Raw genomic sequence first — 16,196 nt, forward strand, 5'->3', positions numbered from 1 at the left:
ACAAGACAATGACCCTAAGCACACCGCTAAAATAACGAAGGAGTGGCTTCACAACAACTCCGTGGCTGTTCTTGAATGGCCCAGCCAGAGCCCTGACTTAAACCCAATTAAGCATCTCTGGAGAGACCTGAAAATGGCTGTCCACCAACGTTTACCATCCAACCTGACAGAACTGGAGAGGATCTGCAAGGAGGAATGGCAGAGGATACCCAAATCCAGATGTGAAAAACTTGTTGCATCTTTCCCAAAACGACTCATGGCTGTATTAGATCAAAAGGGTGCTTCTACTAAATACTGAGCAAAGGGTCTGAATACTTATGACCATGTGATATTTCAGTTTTTCTTTTTTAATAAATTTGCAAAAATTTCTGCATTTCTGTTTTTTTCTGTCAAGATGGGGTGCTGAGTGTACATTACTGAGAAATAAAATGAACTTTTTTGATTTTTGGAAAATGGCTGCAATGAAACAAAGAGTGAAAAATTTAAAGGGGTCTGAATACTTTCCGTACCCACTGTATACCACACAGCCATAATCAATAGTTGATCTTATCATTGCTCTGTATATTATCATCATAGATTCACTGTCAGCTTCCCGGTCGGCCCCAGCCACACACCTTAGGACATTAATTATTTTCCCACATTTCAAGGAAACCATCTCAATATGCTTCTTCCATGTCATCCTTTCATCTAACCACATTCATAAAGATTTAAAATGTTTCACTCTTTCAATATTCCTATTATAAATCTGTAACATCTGTGTAGGCATTTTCTTCTTATGTCCAAATATCAAGTATTTAGTTTATTCTGTAGATATTTTAAAGCCCCAGTCATTAGCCCATTCAGTTACTTTGTCCAATGCAAACAATGAGAACTTGAATTCTTTCTTCACTCTACTAAACATACCATTGACTAGTATATTAAAGAGCACTGGACTTACTACACTACCTTGAGGGGTTCCATTCTCTATCTCAAGCTCATCTGATAATTCGCTTCCCACCCACACCTGAATTGTCCTGTTACATAAGAAGTTTTTAATCCAGTTAAATGTTCTTCCTCTGATTCCAGCATCATAAAGTGCAATTAGCAACCCCTCCTTCCAAAGCATATCATAGGTTTTTTCAATGTCCAGAAACACTGCTACAACTGCTTCTTTATTTGCAATGGCTTTTTTAATGTCATTATCTAAATCTAATACAGCATCCATTGTTGATCGTCCTTGTCTGAATCTACTCTGATATTCCACAAAAAAGCCGCTTTTCTCCAGTTTATCCACTAGTCTATCTGTTATCATGCGCTCCATTATTTTGCATAAAACAGAGGTTAATGCAATCGGTCTGTAAGAACCAGGGTTATCTGGTGGTTTTCCAGGTTTCGCAATTGGAATGATTACAGCATGTTTCCACTCTTTAGGAAGACGTCCACTCTCCCATATACTATTAATTAGGGCAAGAGCTTCTTCTTCTATCATTTCTCCACAATTCTTAAATAATTGGTATCCTAGTCCATCCCTACCTGGTGAGGTATCTTTCCCCTGATTTATAGCTTTTTTTAAATTCTTCCATTGAGAAGAACACATTAATACTATCAGAATTTTCACAGTTTATTTGTAATTTAGTCATATTATTTCTTGTTATTTGACATCTCCTCCTACTATTTTCTTCACCTACATTGTTGGAACTATGAACTTTTTGAAATTGCTTGACCAGTAAATTTGCTTTTTCTTTATTGTTTACAGCTTCAACTCCATCACAGTGAAGGACTGGGATTTCTGTCTGCCTGAGGACTCCTATCATTCATTAGATTCAAAATCTTTTTAAAGCTTTGGCTTGTGAGACCACCGGCGCTTTTCTTCCGGTCTTCTTCTTCTTTGAAGTTTTGTTGTCATTGGCATCCAGAGTGTTGCATTACTGCCACCTTCAGGTCTTATTCTCCATCAGCATCTGTTCGGTTTTAAATCCGTCTTTCCACCCTCAAAAAACAAATAACCATTTCCTCCCTTCAACATTGTCTCCCCATCTTAATATACTTTTAACTGTGTTCTCTACCCGACCTATTTTCTGTAATTCTGTTTTCATTTCCTGCCTTTCATGTATTAATTTCCTGCATGTTGTAACTAAGGATATTTTCAACTGTTTCAGTTCCCTGGCATTGCTCACCAAGACCTGTTGGATGTTTTCTTAGGATGAAAAGTGTACTGTTAAGGTTGTTGTGTCTGTTTCTCATCCTGCTTATCACTTGCTCTTTCCGTTACTCTCTCCCTTACTTACTTCTTGGCATGGAGTATAAATGTCTCCTTTTTATTGCATTATCCCAGTTCTGTTGCCACTGTTGATTTACACTTCTTCACACTATTCCTTCTCCCTCAGCTTTTGATTATTTAATATTGACATCAACACCTTCTTTCCTACTGCTTCTTTGGCCAACATGTCTACTTTATCATTTCCCAGGGCACCTGAATGTGCTGGGACCCACATGAATATGACCTTTTCCCCTAGCCTAACTACTCGAGATTATATTTAATAAAGTGGGTCCAGATGACTTCTAGCTGTACCTGTTTAAATGCTATAAATACAGATCACTTCTGGTCCATTTCTTCTTCTTCTTCTTCTGTGATTTGAGAGCTTCTTGTTTTTTAATTGAACTGAACACAAAATACAGAACATTGAAAGGGGAACAAGATAGCAATAAATAAGAAGATACAACCAGAAAAGGAAAAAAAACTTTTTGGAAATGTAATACTATCTATATTTTTCTATATTTTAAAAGGTCAATTTTGAAAACGGGAAAGAGGGTCTACTGTTACTAAATTTACACTTATGAATATAGAATTTCACAAAAATAAGAATTTTTTTTAAATGCCAAACTTTTTTCCCAGAGAATACCATCCACAATACCACTCCACTATGAGACTACATAAGGTACAGTGACAGTATCGTGTTGAAAAAGTGTTCTAACTTCTGAAAAACACATCTTTCCTACATTTGTTTAACAGGGATCAAAAGCTGGACCAATGTGAGTTTAAAAAGAATACACTCTTAACAGCATAGCCCCTGAAGGAATGGCATCGAGCACAGTAGGAAATTATTTGGAGTTACAGGAATGGTATAAACTGAGAGGAATTCTGAATAGTTCTATAAGTCCAAAGACCTCAAGCTTATTGGGAGATTAAGCTTGGGGGCTGCCGACAAGGTACACTTAAGTCCTCTACCCAGGGATTTCTAAGAGCTCTGCTCGTGTTGTGGTGGAGTGCAGAAGGCCCATGGTATACTGTGGAGCCTGCATGGAAGAAAGTCAAGTCATAGTTGTATATAAAAATGGACGTGACGTCACCCGTTGGTTTCTGAAGAGCAGTTTTGAATTGGGCGGAGCCGGCTGTCGCCATCATGGTAGCGCGTCACTGTGTGTCATTCCTGGATAAGCAAAAATGGGCAAAAAGGCGGCTCATGGGTGGAGCTGAGGTGACGTGTTGCTGAAACCACTCCAGCCTAACTCGACGTGATCGAGTTAGCTCAGGCTAAGGAGCTAATGCTATATGCTACTCTGCGAAGGAAGGAATCAAGGAAGGAAGGAAGGAAAGATTCCTGATTCATTTCTTCCTTTATTGATTCCTTGGTTCCTTCTTTCAAAGGAAGGAATGGAGGAATCAAGGAATGATTAAAGTAAGGAATGAATCAGGAAAGGAAGGAAGGAATCAAGAAAGAAGAAAAGAAGGATTCAAGGAATGAAGGAAGAAGAAAGGAAGGATGGAAACAAGGAAGGATTTAAGGAACGAATAAATAAATAAAGAAGGAACTAAGGAATCAAGGAATCAAGAAAGGACTCAAGGAAAGAAGGAAGGAAGGAACCAAAGAATCAAGGAAATAATCAAGGAATCAACAAAGGAAGGAAAGAAAGGAAGTCACAGAAAATCAAAGAAGGAAGGAATAAAGGAAAGATTCAGGAAAGGAAGGGATCAAGGAATCAAGGAAGGAATTGAGAAAGGGAGGATGGAAGTGAAGAATCAAGGAATTAAGGAAGAAAAGAAGGAATCAAGGAAGGAATCAGGATCTGTATCTACAACCTGATTGGAGCAGAGTTAAGTTTAACGGGATGAGAGGGGGTAAAGGAAAGCTGGTGTGGAATACCTTAAGGCCAGGATCTTAAAAATGTATTTATCATGATATCAAGTTGTCTCGCCTAACCATAGCTCATGCTACATACTCCGGTGTGACACCAAAAGCTGTGACGTATCAGATTCGGTGACCGAAATGGCAAGTTAAGCGTCAGGGGCTTTGTTGACGATGTGAAGCGGATGCAGTTTGGTTGGGTTTAGGCACCAAAACTAGTTGGTTGGGTTTAGGTACACAAAGTACTTGGTTATGGTTAGGAAAACATCGTCGTTTGGCTGTAGTCACAGAATGTGATAGATCAAAGATTTTGGTGTTACACCGGTACAGTAGGTGGCGGTATGCACATGGTCGCAACCCGCAATAAAACCAGCAGAAGAAGCTAATTCTTCAGGCGGAAGTTGTTTTGATTGCGGAAGTGTACAGATGCTGTAGACGGAGCCTAATTTAATAGCATTTTTCATGTAGCTGTATGTAGGCCTCTGAGGGTTTCAGTTGAGGATCACAGCTCCATCAGGTAAGAGTAAAGACACAACTCCTCGCTGACTGCTAACGTAGCTGCTTCACCTCTTCACACTGTGAAGAACTGTGGCGTTGCTAAGCTAAAGTTAGCGCGGCTTACGCGACATCGTTGAGGAACATTGATCACTTCAGTGACAGGCGACATATCAAGTGTCCGTGGAGGGAAAATACATGTTATTTATGACACCCAGGCAGTGCCAGGAGACCAGGAGCTTTCTAAATGAAGTGGAAGCAACGTTTCACTCTCTGCTTGAGCTGAAAAGACCCCACGTTTTCGCATTTTGTCTGTTTTACCACTGGATCTTTTCTGATGGTTGGTTTTCTGGGAATTTCTGACTCGACATTTTGTAGTTTACCTTTTATCTATCGGATCTATAAAGGATTATGTATGTTCTGTAAATATGGTGTTACACGGTGGCAGTTCCTTTTACGTTTACATGTTTTCACTCATTACTGAAAATATTTAGAAATTAAAGTATTTGCGTCCTAGGAGCAACACCATACTGTATAAATACTATGCTGCTAGTCGGAGTCTTGGATTTTTGAATTTAACTTTACTGAAGTATTATCAGCAACATGTACTTTAGTATCAAGAGTTAAAGTAGCTTGCTGTAAGGTAAATGTATTGGAGTAAAACATACTATATTTCCCTCTGAAATGTAGTGGAGTTTAAGTATTAATCACGAGATAATGGAGACACCCAAGGAAAGTACATTAAAATTTGTACTTAATTACAGTATTTATATCATTCACATTAAACAACGGTTGTAATTTGTGATAAAGTTAGGTTTAGCTTCCTGAGTTGACAAGGCTAGTTTTTAGAAAACAGAATAATTAATGTGTACCTTTCCCAGGTTTTAAATGAACAAAAGAAAATATTTTAGACTAAAGTATTTTACATGGAGATTATTATCAGTGACAAAATACATTTCACAAAGCATTGCTGACATTTCTTCCTGTAAATGTCACCATCAGTATCCATTTTCTGATCATTTTGTTGGCTAGACTGATGGTAAAGTAACAATTTAGACTAAACCACTTGAATACAAGGGAAATTACTTTATTACCTCTCTTTTTATCAGAACCACGCCTCTTGAGCTAAACTGCAACAATCGGTCCTCTCTTGACATACTGTGTTTCTGTGGGCTGGACCAGCTAGCAAAGAAGCCACCTGACTGTTAGTCAGCATGCTGACGAAGCGCTCACATTTGTCTTCATTTAATCAATAAAGAGTAGAAAGCCTCAAGTCATATCAAGCATCCCAGCAGAGTCATTGCTTTTATCTAAATATACTAAGCCAGTGATTTTCAGACAGAGTTTTAGTACAGAGACGGAGGCACTGAGTCTTTGTGCTAGTTTACACGGGACATTGTGTGGTCTTGCACACTTGCTGAATTGATTGATCATACCCATTATAAGTTTGAAATGTTTGACACCAATATTCCAATGTGATTTGACAAATATCCAGCAATATAATTGTGAATTCACAATAAGGAAACCCCTGGATTTTGGCTGTTAACTTCCAATAAAGAATGACATAAAGTCTGGAGTGTTTGCTCATTCATACATCCTTACATGTTAGGATTGTGTTCTTGGATGGAAGATGCTCAGCAGTCGTGATGGAAAGAAAATGGTAGTTCACAACAGAGAAAACACAAGCTGCTATTATTATTCCAAGGAGGCTTACCGTAATGAAACCGGAAGAAAAGGTGTCTGTCACATCAGTGTTTTAAACACAGACTGTGTTTAATTTCATGACACACATGTTATCTGCTACAGGTGCTAAAAGTTCACCCAGATTGCAAAGAAACATTTTCTCACTTATCCCCTTGTGGCGTCTAGCCATGTAGATCAGTTTTAGTTTTTCAGTGTTATTCAGCAGATATCCTGATTTTATTAGTAACAAAAAAAACAAACAAATTTTGTAATGTAGATTAACAGACCCTTTAATTATCAATATATCAATCTACTGTAGGACATTTTTTTTTAAAATGAAACTTATTCCAAGTAAGGATTGATTAAAAAATGCCAAATGATAAACCCTGCCACAGCGTTAACTTGCAGATTCCAGTATTAAAACTTCAGCTTGTGTTCCAGGTCGAGCTGTCGTGATGGCTGACCACACTGACGTCAGCCTGCTACCGGAGGAGCGAGTCCGGGCTCTGACCAAGAAGGGAAGCTCAGTGGAAGTTAATGAAGATGTGCCCCCGCGCCGCTACTTCCGCTCTGGCATGGAGATGATCCGCATGGCTCACGTCTACACGGAGGAGGGCAACATCGAGCACGCCTTCGTCCTTTACAATAAATATATCACGTGAGTGTTTACAGTGATGAACTTTTATTTGTTGGATTGTATGTAAGTACTTACATGTTGGTTAGTTGGTTAAAATGTCAAGAGGAAACATGCAGGGAGGGGTCTTTTTTTTTTTTCTTTTTTTTTTTATAAATTCCTTTACATTTTGTGATATTGTTTTGAATTAAGCATTTTCAGTGCAGGCATGCACATATATTCTTCAATAATAAAATATTTGCAAATTTTTTCACCAAGGCTCTTTATAGAAAAACTTCCCAAACATCGGGATTACAAGACAGCTAACATTCCTGAGAAGAAGGACACACTAAAGGTACGTGCACAGTGTTCATGCTGTCCTATTAACAAAGTTTACTTGTTGTTAAGGAACTGTTTTTTTTTTTTGTGTGTGTTCATTCTCCAGAAACTGAAGGAAATAGCATTTCCTCAAGCAGAGATTCTGAAAAAAGCTCTTTTGAAGAGATTTGATCAAGAGTATGCACAGTATCTTGCCAAAAAGGTAAACTTTCAATTCCTGTCGCACTGAAATGTATGCATTCACAGTCTCATGTATTAATTGCAGATTTTAATTAGAAATATAATTATATTATTATTATAATATTATAAAGCAAATTCATTTTTTATTGTAAACTTAATGTAATAAACAAAAATATCTAATACACGATCACAATACAACAAGCTTTGTGCACTGATTTTACTTTGTATTGAGTACATTTACATTTATTCATTTAGCTGACGCTTTTATCCAAAGCAGCTTACAATTGCTTTACATGTCAGAGGTCGCACGCCGCTGGAGCAATTAGGGGTTAAGTGTCTTGCTCAGGGACACATTGGTGGATGGGTCACAGTGGGGAATTGAACCCGGGTCTCTCACACCAAAGGCATGTGTCTTATCCATTGCGCCATCACCACCCCTAAATGGGGTGAAACATTAATCAGCAGCACGGCAGCAACATACCAATAATAAAAGCAGGCACTTGTTCATTAACAGAGGAAATGGACGCAAAACAATGATATTGAACTTCAGTTATCTCAGTAAAAACGGAATAATTTAAACTGATTAAGACGAAATCAGCATAAATCTTAAATTAATTAGGGCTGAAAACATCATCACAGACCTGAAGATCAGAAAATCTCATGTCACATTCTTTTGTTTTGTATGTGGAAAAAGAGAAAATGGCCAAAAAATTGAAAAATGTTAAACTTTCATGTATATGATGTTTGCCAAATGCTCAGAAAGCGGAGGAGGATGCCTTGGCGCGGGAGCAGTCCAAGCAGCGAGCGCTGGACGCGGAGCGGGAGCGCGTGGCTGAGATGCAGCGGCGGCAGCGGGAGCAGGAACAGTTCAGTGCCTTTGAGGAGATGATCCGCCGCCAGGAGCTGGAAAAGGAACGCCAGCGCGTGCTCCTGGAGTTCGCCACACCTGCCAAGCCTTCTGCTGACACGCCCCTCCTTCCAGGTATCCAGGGCCCCTCGCCGGTCCCCCCCACCGCCCCACAGAGCCCAGGGGACCTATCAGGCAGCAACAACCACCGACACAATTGCCCTCCTGCAACAATCGGCGCACCTGCAACCAGCCTGCCCACCTTCGACCGGTCGCTCAAGCCCGGGTCTCTGGTCAGCCCAGGGAACAACAGTGAGTTAATCTTTTCCTGACGCGAGGGGCTGGCCTTCAGAAGATTTAAATACTGCCCTACTCCTGCTTTGAAGTATTTATTCTTCTGAGCTTATTTCTTTCCCCCCTGACCTACTTAACTTCCTGTTAACGCCATGCCTTGTTTCAGAACATCAGAATCTAACATTTTGCATTCAGCTGCTGTTTATTGCTCTGCATGGTTTTTGCAGACACAATGGTGGATGCCCTTCGGCAGCTGGCTGTTCCTGCTGAGCTGTGCCGGAGCTTTCTGAGGTTGGCCGAGGCCAACACAAGCCGAGCTGTAGAAACTTGTGGCATCCTGTGTGGCAAACTGGTAAGACTCGGAATCAGAGCGACTGTGTTGATCCTGTAGTAATGAATCCCCTTCTGAATAGACCTGTTACAGGAAGCACAACCTAACCCTCAATAAGATGTTTGCTATGCGTAATTTATATGAAGGGAACAGTGTGACAGAAACTGTTGTGTTTGTTCCAGACCAGAAATGCGTTTACTGTGACTCACGTCATCGTACCAAAGCAGTGTGGTGGACCGGACTATTGTGACACAGAAAATGAGGAGGAACTCTTCCTCATACAGGACCAGTATGATCTTATCACCCTCGGCTGGATACACGTGAGTAAAAGACGGGAAGATTCTGGCCAGTGCAGTCAAATAATTCCATAATAGTTAATCCTGCTGTACGTTAAAGGAAAAATCCACTTCCAAATCCAAAAAAACAAGACAACATGTGATGCAATGAATCTTGTGTCCGGTTCGTCTATTTTTTTTCAAATTCCTGCTATGACATCAAATTAAGATATGCTGCTGCAGTGGAATTAGATTGGAGAAACCTTTTAAGGGATCTAACATATTATCTTCAAACAATAATGCGATACAGGAACACGATGTGGTGTTATGTGTTTTAGATAAATTGTGATCATGTGAATTGTGACAACATAGGGATGAGCAATGTGAGTTAAATCAATGTGATATTAAGAGAAATATTTTTTAGATCTTATTATATATCAAGATATGGCAAAGAAATCACATAATTTATATCGCAATATAATCTATCTGATGTTCAGTGCAGTGAATTACTCTTCACGTGTAAAACCAAATGCTGAATATAGTACTATTGATATGATGCAATTCCACAAAAGTTAATACATAATAATACTGAACTACTAAAGGCCGATTTATGCTTCTGTGTCGAGTGCCGACTTGAGCATTTATACATGTGTGTTGATGTGTAATTACTAAAACGCAGAAATGAGAGAGAGGTCGGAGGAGATTGCACGTACGACCTTTGAACCAATTAAGGCAGGAGGAGGACAAGCTGGAAAGACAGTGCTACCAAGTAGGGCTGAACAATTTAGGGGGAAAATCTAATTGTGATTATTCTGCCAGATATTGCGAATCCAATTTGATTTGCATTATTTTTTATTATTGAAGTTTTGCTAAAGTTCACTATTCATTGTCTGTCTATTTTTGATGGAAGCCGCCAGGAAGTCAGACACAGAACGGCATACAGAATTCGATCGATGTTCAAAATAAAGCACCCTTTGCAGAATTCCGATCGTACTTCAACAATAAACACGGTTAAAAAATACAAAAAAAGATCAAATTTAACTACGTAGCTACTTAACCATGGTAGAAGCACAAAAATCAAGGACGACTGAACAAATAAGCAAAATCTGAACAAGTCAGCCAAATCAGACAAGCAAAACGCTCTTATTCTGAAATGCTCCATGTGGATATGTAAAGTTAGCCTGCAGACGTTAGCCGGACAAAACCGAGGCATAGCCGCCGCCTGTGTCAGTTCGGCTGGCCCCATTATCCCACGTTTTCCTCTAGTTTTGGTGTTTGTTGTTAAATATACACACCCTGTGCCTGCTCTGATTGGCGAGTAGGACCTTAACAGGAGGCGCATGGCGCTTGTGATTGGCGAGCCGATCTCTCGCACAAGAATTACAATGGAAGGACTGTTTAAAACGGGTCAGATACGCGGTATAATTTACCTACATTTTAATCGCCGTCTTCACGATTAGGTTATTGCGTTTTTTTTTTTTGTTTTGTTTTTTTGTTAATCGCAATTTCGATTTGAAAACAATTAATCGTTCAGCCCTACTACCAAGACACCAATCACAGTTCTTCCAGACGTGTAGTTACATTTTGGGGGATGTGTGTGCCAAGCTATGGCGTAGATTTGAAGCAGAACCTTTTTATATACAGTCCATGCGCAGAACTATAAATTAGCCATAACTATTACCCAGCCTCAAATAACCACAGGGCTTTAATTAAAATTAAATTGACATGATTCATTTTACACTGGCTCAAATTTTGATCAGCAGTAAAGTGCTTATTTTAATTTGTGCACAAGTGTATATATTTAGGCATTTTAACACTTGTCCCCTGGAGTTCTGTCAACAACGTAAATAGAAGTGGCGTTAGTAAATTTCACTGCAGGCTTCAGAAGTTAACAAGAATAAGACGTCATGGTGATCAAACAGCTGATTTTGTGATGATCATTTTTCCAGTAAAGAAAATCTTTTTTTCAGTGTGCAAACAAACATGGTATATGTTTGTTTGCACACTGAAAATATGTTGACCATGTAAACTGATGTCTGTCTACTGTTTGTGTTGTTTTTTTTGTTTGTTTTTTTTCCCCTAGACTCACCCCACACAGACGGCCTTCCTGTCCAGCGTTGACCTCCACACACACTGCTCCTACCAGATGATGCTGCCAGAGGCCATAGCTATCGTCTGCTCGCCTAAGTTCAACGAGTGAGTCCCGAAAACTGCTGGCGTCCTGTCGTTAGAAGCATTAAATGTGTCTCGCTATGCTAAAGTGTGACTGTGTTTGTCCCAGAATCGGGTACTTCAGGTTGACGGATCGAGGAACAGAGGAGATCTCCACATGTAAGCAGAAGGGCTTTCACCCTCACAGCAAAGAGCCGCCTCTATTTACAGTGAGTACGCCATGCGGGAAAACATCAATAAAAAAAGCAAATGTTTCTAATACAACTTAATTTATTTCAGCAATTTATTAGAGCCAAGTATCATTTTCTTGAAAATGGTGAGCGACTTGCCTCATCCAGTCTTGTGCACAGGGATCGAGTGGGACGATCTTAGGTCATAAGCAGACTTTGCAACTTGGTTTAGTGGGTCTGATCTTCCAAATCAAAAATAAATATTTGTTCTCACTTACTTCTAGTGGTGTACTTCTGTTTTGAGGTTGTGCAGTGCAAAATTAGTTTGTGTGAGTTAACAGCATTGAAAAACTTCTCAACAGTTACATATTTTCTTCCAGCAAATGTAGAATACATGTAGATGTAGTGAATGCTGCATGCTAGGACTGTACCAGTAGAGAGAATATTGAGTGTAATCTGGGAAAAACAACCCTCTAAGTAAACACAAGGGCCATATATCTGGTTTTACTCCCCGCCTTCAGTCAGGTTGAAAAAGCATAAACTTGATTTTCAGCCAGGAAAAGGAAGTACGTTTGTGTTTCTTTATATTATTTTTTTCTGTTAATAAAAATGGACATTTTCAATAATGATCTGTAGTAATGTATTGCAATTAGTACTGCACTGTAGCTTGTATTCTGTCCACGTGAACAGACTCTAACTCAAATCTCCTTCTCCTTTTCAGCACGCGGGACATGTCACCATCACCAACGACACGGTCTCCGTGATGGATTTGCGATGATTGTCTTTGGAATCTTTTCATCTTTTTTCACAAGAACACTCATAGACTGTTTTATCAGACTGCAGACATTGTACTGGAGAAAACACTCATTTTATTTTCAGGACAGTACTGAGCAAAATGCAGGCCACAAGTTTACCATTCACATGGACTTCAGTTGTTCTCAAAGGGAACAACATTGTGAACTTTTTTTTTTTTCTTTAATTCAAATTCCACATATTATTGCACTTTCCAAGCAAACAACTTCTATCTGCTTAATGGACTGGCAAACCTCTGACTCTCCAACCCCTCTGTTTTTGTCAGTATGTGCTTTACTTCCTTTCTTTTGTTTCAGCCATTAATAAAAATGTATGTATCTATATCAGTGACAGATATGTGTCTGGTAACTCAACCTTTTGTTTCATAATTGTCATCGAAGTTTGGTTCTGCCTGACTGATAAAGTGCCAAGGACGAGAGCTTTCACTTGCTGAGTTGTTTATTGTGCAACATGAAGTTCAGTGTGGAGCCTTTAGTTTGTAATCAAGGCTTTGTTCTTTTGACTTGGTGTTTTTCCTTCACAAGCTGTTCAAGTGCTACGAGTGATGAGAGAAAGGAAAGCCAGTTGCAACTCAGGTACGCAGGCAGTGTTGCTGCTCTGTATTCTATTTTTATATACAAACACTATCACTCCACAGTATCCGTTATCTCTAAAGGAGTTCATTTGAAGTTGAATTCCTGCTTATGATGGATCTAACTTTTTGTCATGTTTTTATTTCCTTTGTCTTTGTGTTTTGGGGGAAAACAGTTAGTAGGAACTGTATGTGTCCATGCTTCAGAGGATATTCGTGCAACAGGCAATCTGAATGTACCTTCTTCTACACATTACTAGCCATCCGGTCATGGTTCATGCCTCTAACCGTTTTTGTTTGCTCCCTTCTCTTGTTAGAAGAGGTAAATGATTAGCCATATATATGAAACATTCAATGAATTAAAGAAAAAAGAAAAAATAAACTAATTGTAGATCAATTTAGTCTGCATTGTTTTGTTTGTCATGTTTGCCCAGTTAGTTAGAGAGTAGAAAAATTATATTAGTATTATTTGTGTTTGAGATTAAATGTGGGGGAGGGGAGAGAAATAATAGACACCAGTTGTGTTTACAAACATTTGAACTAAATATGATGGGATTGCTATGCACTCATTGTAGAAGATGAGGGTGAATATGAATTTCTTTTTTAAATAATAGCTGTTCTCAGTGTAATGTGCATACTTGCTTGTAACAAGAGAAAGAGGCAAATGTGTGTATTATAAATCAAACTAATCTCCATCTACAGATGATCAAAGACAGCATTTGCAAATGTCAGACCAGATCAGACAAAACTGGAGTTTTTAAGGATTTTCCATGAAATGAACGGATTCCTTCACAGATGATAAATGAGCACGGCATATGGAGGATTTAAACAGCGATTAAATGTCATTTTCTCCAAGTAGAGAGAAGGTAAGAGCATTAAGACCGTGACAGAGCTGGAGAAAATCTACTGAATATTCCTACTGATAAAGATCCAGGTGTGACACCAAAATGTGTGACCTATCAGATTCTGTGACCCAAATGGGAAGTTCAGCGGCAGAGGCTTTGTTGACGATGTGAAGTGGTTGGGTTTGGGCACCAAAAGTACTTTGTTATGGTTAGGAAAACATCGTCGTTTGGGTGTAGTCACAGAATCTGATAGGTCACACATTTTGGTGTTACACCGGGAAGGTTGAGGTAGTAGGTAGAAAGATATAGGGTTTGGCTGGAGAGGAAACAGAAATCACTCAGTTTCAGCATGTGTTCAGTAGTAAATTATATACTACTGGTCATTTTTTCCTACCAGGTCATTGTCCCGGGGCTTTAGCTCCGGATGTTCTGACTGTAGCCCGGAATGGCGCAGCAGGGCCGTGCAGAGACCTTTGGAAGGGCAGGTGCTCAAAGTATAAAAAGGGCACATGGAACAAGGATTTGGCTGTTCTCAAAATATCGATACAGAAATATATTGTTATGTAATCCTTGATTATATGTGTATACAGATGCTTCTGTATCGATACATCAACAAATGCTGTTTGAAAAAGAAACACAGGGAATACCCAGCTCTAGCTTTAAAACATGGGGGGTGACATAACTTACAGGGAACAGTTGCTGTTGAGGGGTTGCTGGGGATGTTGCTGCTGCTGCTTTGGTTGCTGCTGATACTACTGGAGGTGATCTGTGACTAGAGATACATAGAAGATATATAAGCTGATGAAACAAATATGTGACCATGACGAGATGTAAAGATTGCTGACAGTATTTGGGACCGGCTCACTATGACTGACCTGCTGTAGCTGCAGCCGCTGCCAAGGCTGACTGCTACGAGAAAATAAGAGGGAGACGCTCACAGAGACTGCTGCACACTGAGAGCTGCAGGTAGAGGAAATAAGATACCCGGTTCAAAAAAGTGTGGGAAATAATCTGGGAAGGAAACAGTACTGGGAGAAAGGACTAGGTTAGCCAAGGCAGGGGTAAGAGTGAGACACATCTATAGACGTGTGTGTGTGTGTGTGTGTGTAGGCAATATTGTGATAATGATTTTATATATTGCATTGTGAATCTGAGATATATATTGGATTTTGATTGACTATATGTCTAATCATTAATCTAAAAAGATGTGTGTGTGTGTTCATTCTGTAGGCCCATAATAACCATGACAGAGCAGCATTTACCGTTCACATTAACATTTCATACCTTTGTCTGAAATCTAATAGGGCCATTTCTTCTTCACTCTTTACTTTGATGTCAGGAATATTATTTATTTTATACTGACACTGACATTATTAAATGTACTTCCAGTTATTTAGTTCATATAATAGGTTTGCTATCTATTCAAATACTGTTCTGATTTAAATGATCGTTTTAAAAAGGGCTGATAAGTAGGCTATAATTCGGGGGAATAAGTAATAAACCTGTTTTCCCAAAGTTTTTATAATTATTTTAAGGCACACTACGTTTTTTATTAAGTTACTGTAATAATCCTAGTTCAAATGAAAGGTTTTTAGTCAAATTATATAAAAAATACCAGCCCTCACGATGCCCATGAAACTTTTCTCCCTCAAACAGCAAGAACAAAGTGAACAGAGCAACTTTAGTTTATCTGTGTGTAGAAGCAACGTTAGCTGTGGCCACAGTGTTAGTCGGCAGCTGAAGTTACTTCTACTGGCGACACGCAGCAATATACAACTACTGTGCTGCCCTCTTTGCGTCTTTCTTGTAAAATACATCCAACAACCCACAACAAGCACGTTGAGGCAAACCCCTCTTACCGGCGGGATCGCAGGTGTCCTGCAGGCAGAGCTGCTGAATCACTAACGGCGTGTGAACGGGAGGGCTCGTCACGGATGAGGTCATCAGGTGAAAGGTCATAATGTGCGTCATTGTATTTACTGCGAAATTATTTTTACTAATAGTTTGATTCGGCAGGCCTTCACAAAATGACCTTTACAAATTTAAAAATTAATGAATTAATTAAATTTGTCATTGACAAAAGGGCACTTTGGACATCAAAGGGCAAAAGGGCAGGTGCTCAAGCACCCATAGCACCCCCCTCTGCACGTGCATGTGGCGCAGCCTGTCTGTCTCGCAGGTCTTCAAAGAACTGAGGCTACTCGCAAGTAGGGACAGAATAACGTGGCACACCTGACCGCGACACAGACACCTATTGCTCGCTTTGCAGTCTCTGTCCCCCTCACTCAGAGACACTGTGCTCTGTTTGGGACTGTCTCTCTGCTCCAGGATGTTTCCCTCTGAAGCCAGTAAGATTTCTGACTGATCAGAAAGTGTTTTCAGTTTCGGTTTTCTACCTCTGATGGAGAGCAGTGAGCTCGTCTCATCCATACAGTCCCAGACGGGCTCTGTGTCTGTCAGAC

General features: G+C 39.6%; 1 protein-coding gene across 1 annotated transcript; it reads left to right on the plus strand.

Annotated features, from left to right (window-relative positions):
• Nucleotides 1-4,435: 4,435 nt before the first annotated feature.
• LOC123960780 (STAM-binding protein-like A) lies at nucleotides 4,436-13,286 on the plus strand. The gene is made up of 10 exons (XM_046035727.1): nucleotides 4,436-4,623; nucleotides 6,726-6,942; nucleotides 7,177-7,252; nucleotides 7,343-7,438; nucleotides 8,176-8,575; nucleotides 8,785-8,909; nucleotides 9,071-9,208; nucleotides 11,247-11,359; nucleotides 11,445-11,544; nucleotides 12,227-13,286. Exons 2-10 carry the CDS (start codon nucleotides 6,740-6,742, stop codon nucleotides 12,281-12,283), a joined length of 1,308 nt encoding a protein of 435 aa, XP_045891683.1. The 5' UTR covers nucleotides 4,436-4,623; nucleotides 6,726-6,739; the 3' UTR covers nucleotides 12,284-13,286.
• The last annotated feature ends 2,910 nt before the right edge of the window (nucleotides 13,287-16,196 follow it).

The sequence above is a fragment of the Micropterus dolomieu genome, linkage group LG21 (genome assembly GCF_021292245.1).
Source record: "Micropterus dolomieu isolate WLL.071019.BEF.003 ecotype Adirondacks linkage group LG21, ASM2129224v1, whole genome shotgun sequence".
Taxonomy (NCBI): domain Eukaryota; kingdom Metazoa; phylum Chordata; class Actinopteri; order Centrarchiformes; family Centrarchidae; genus Micropterus; species Micropterus dolomieu.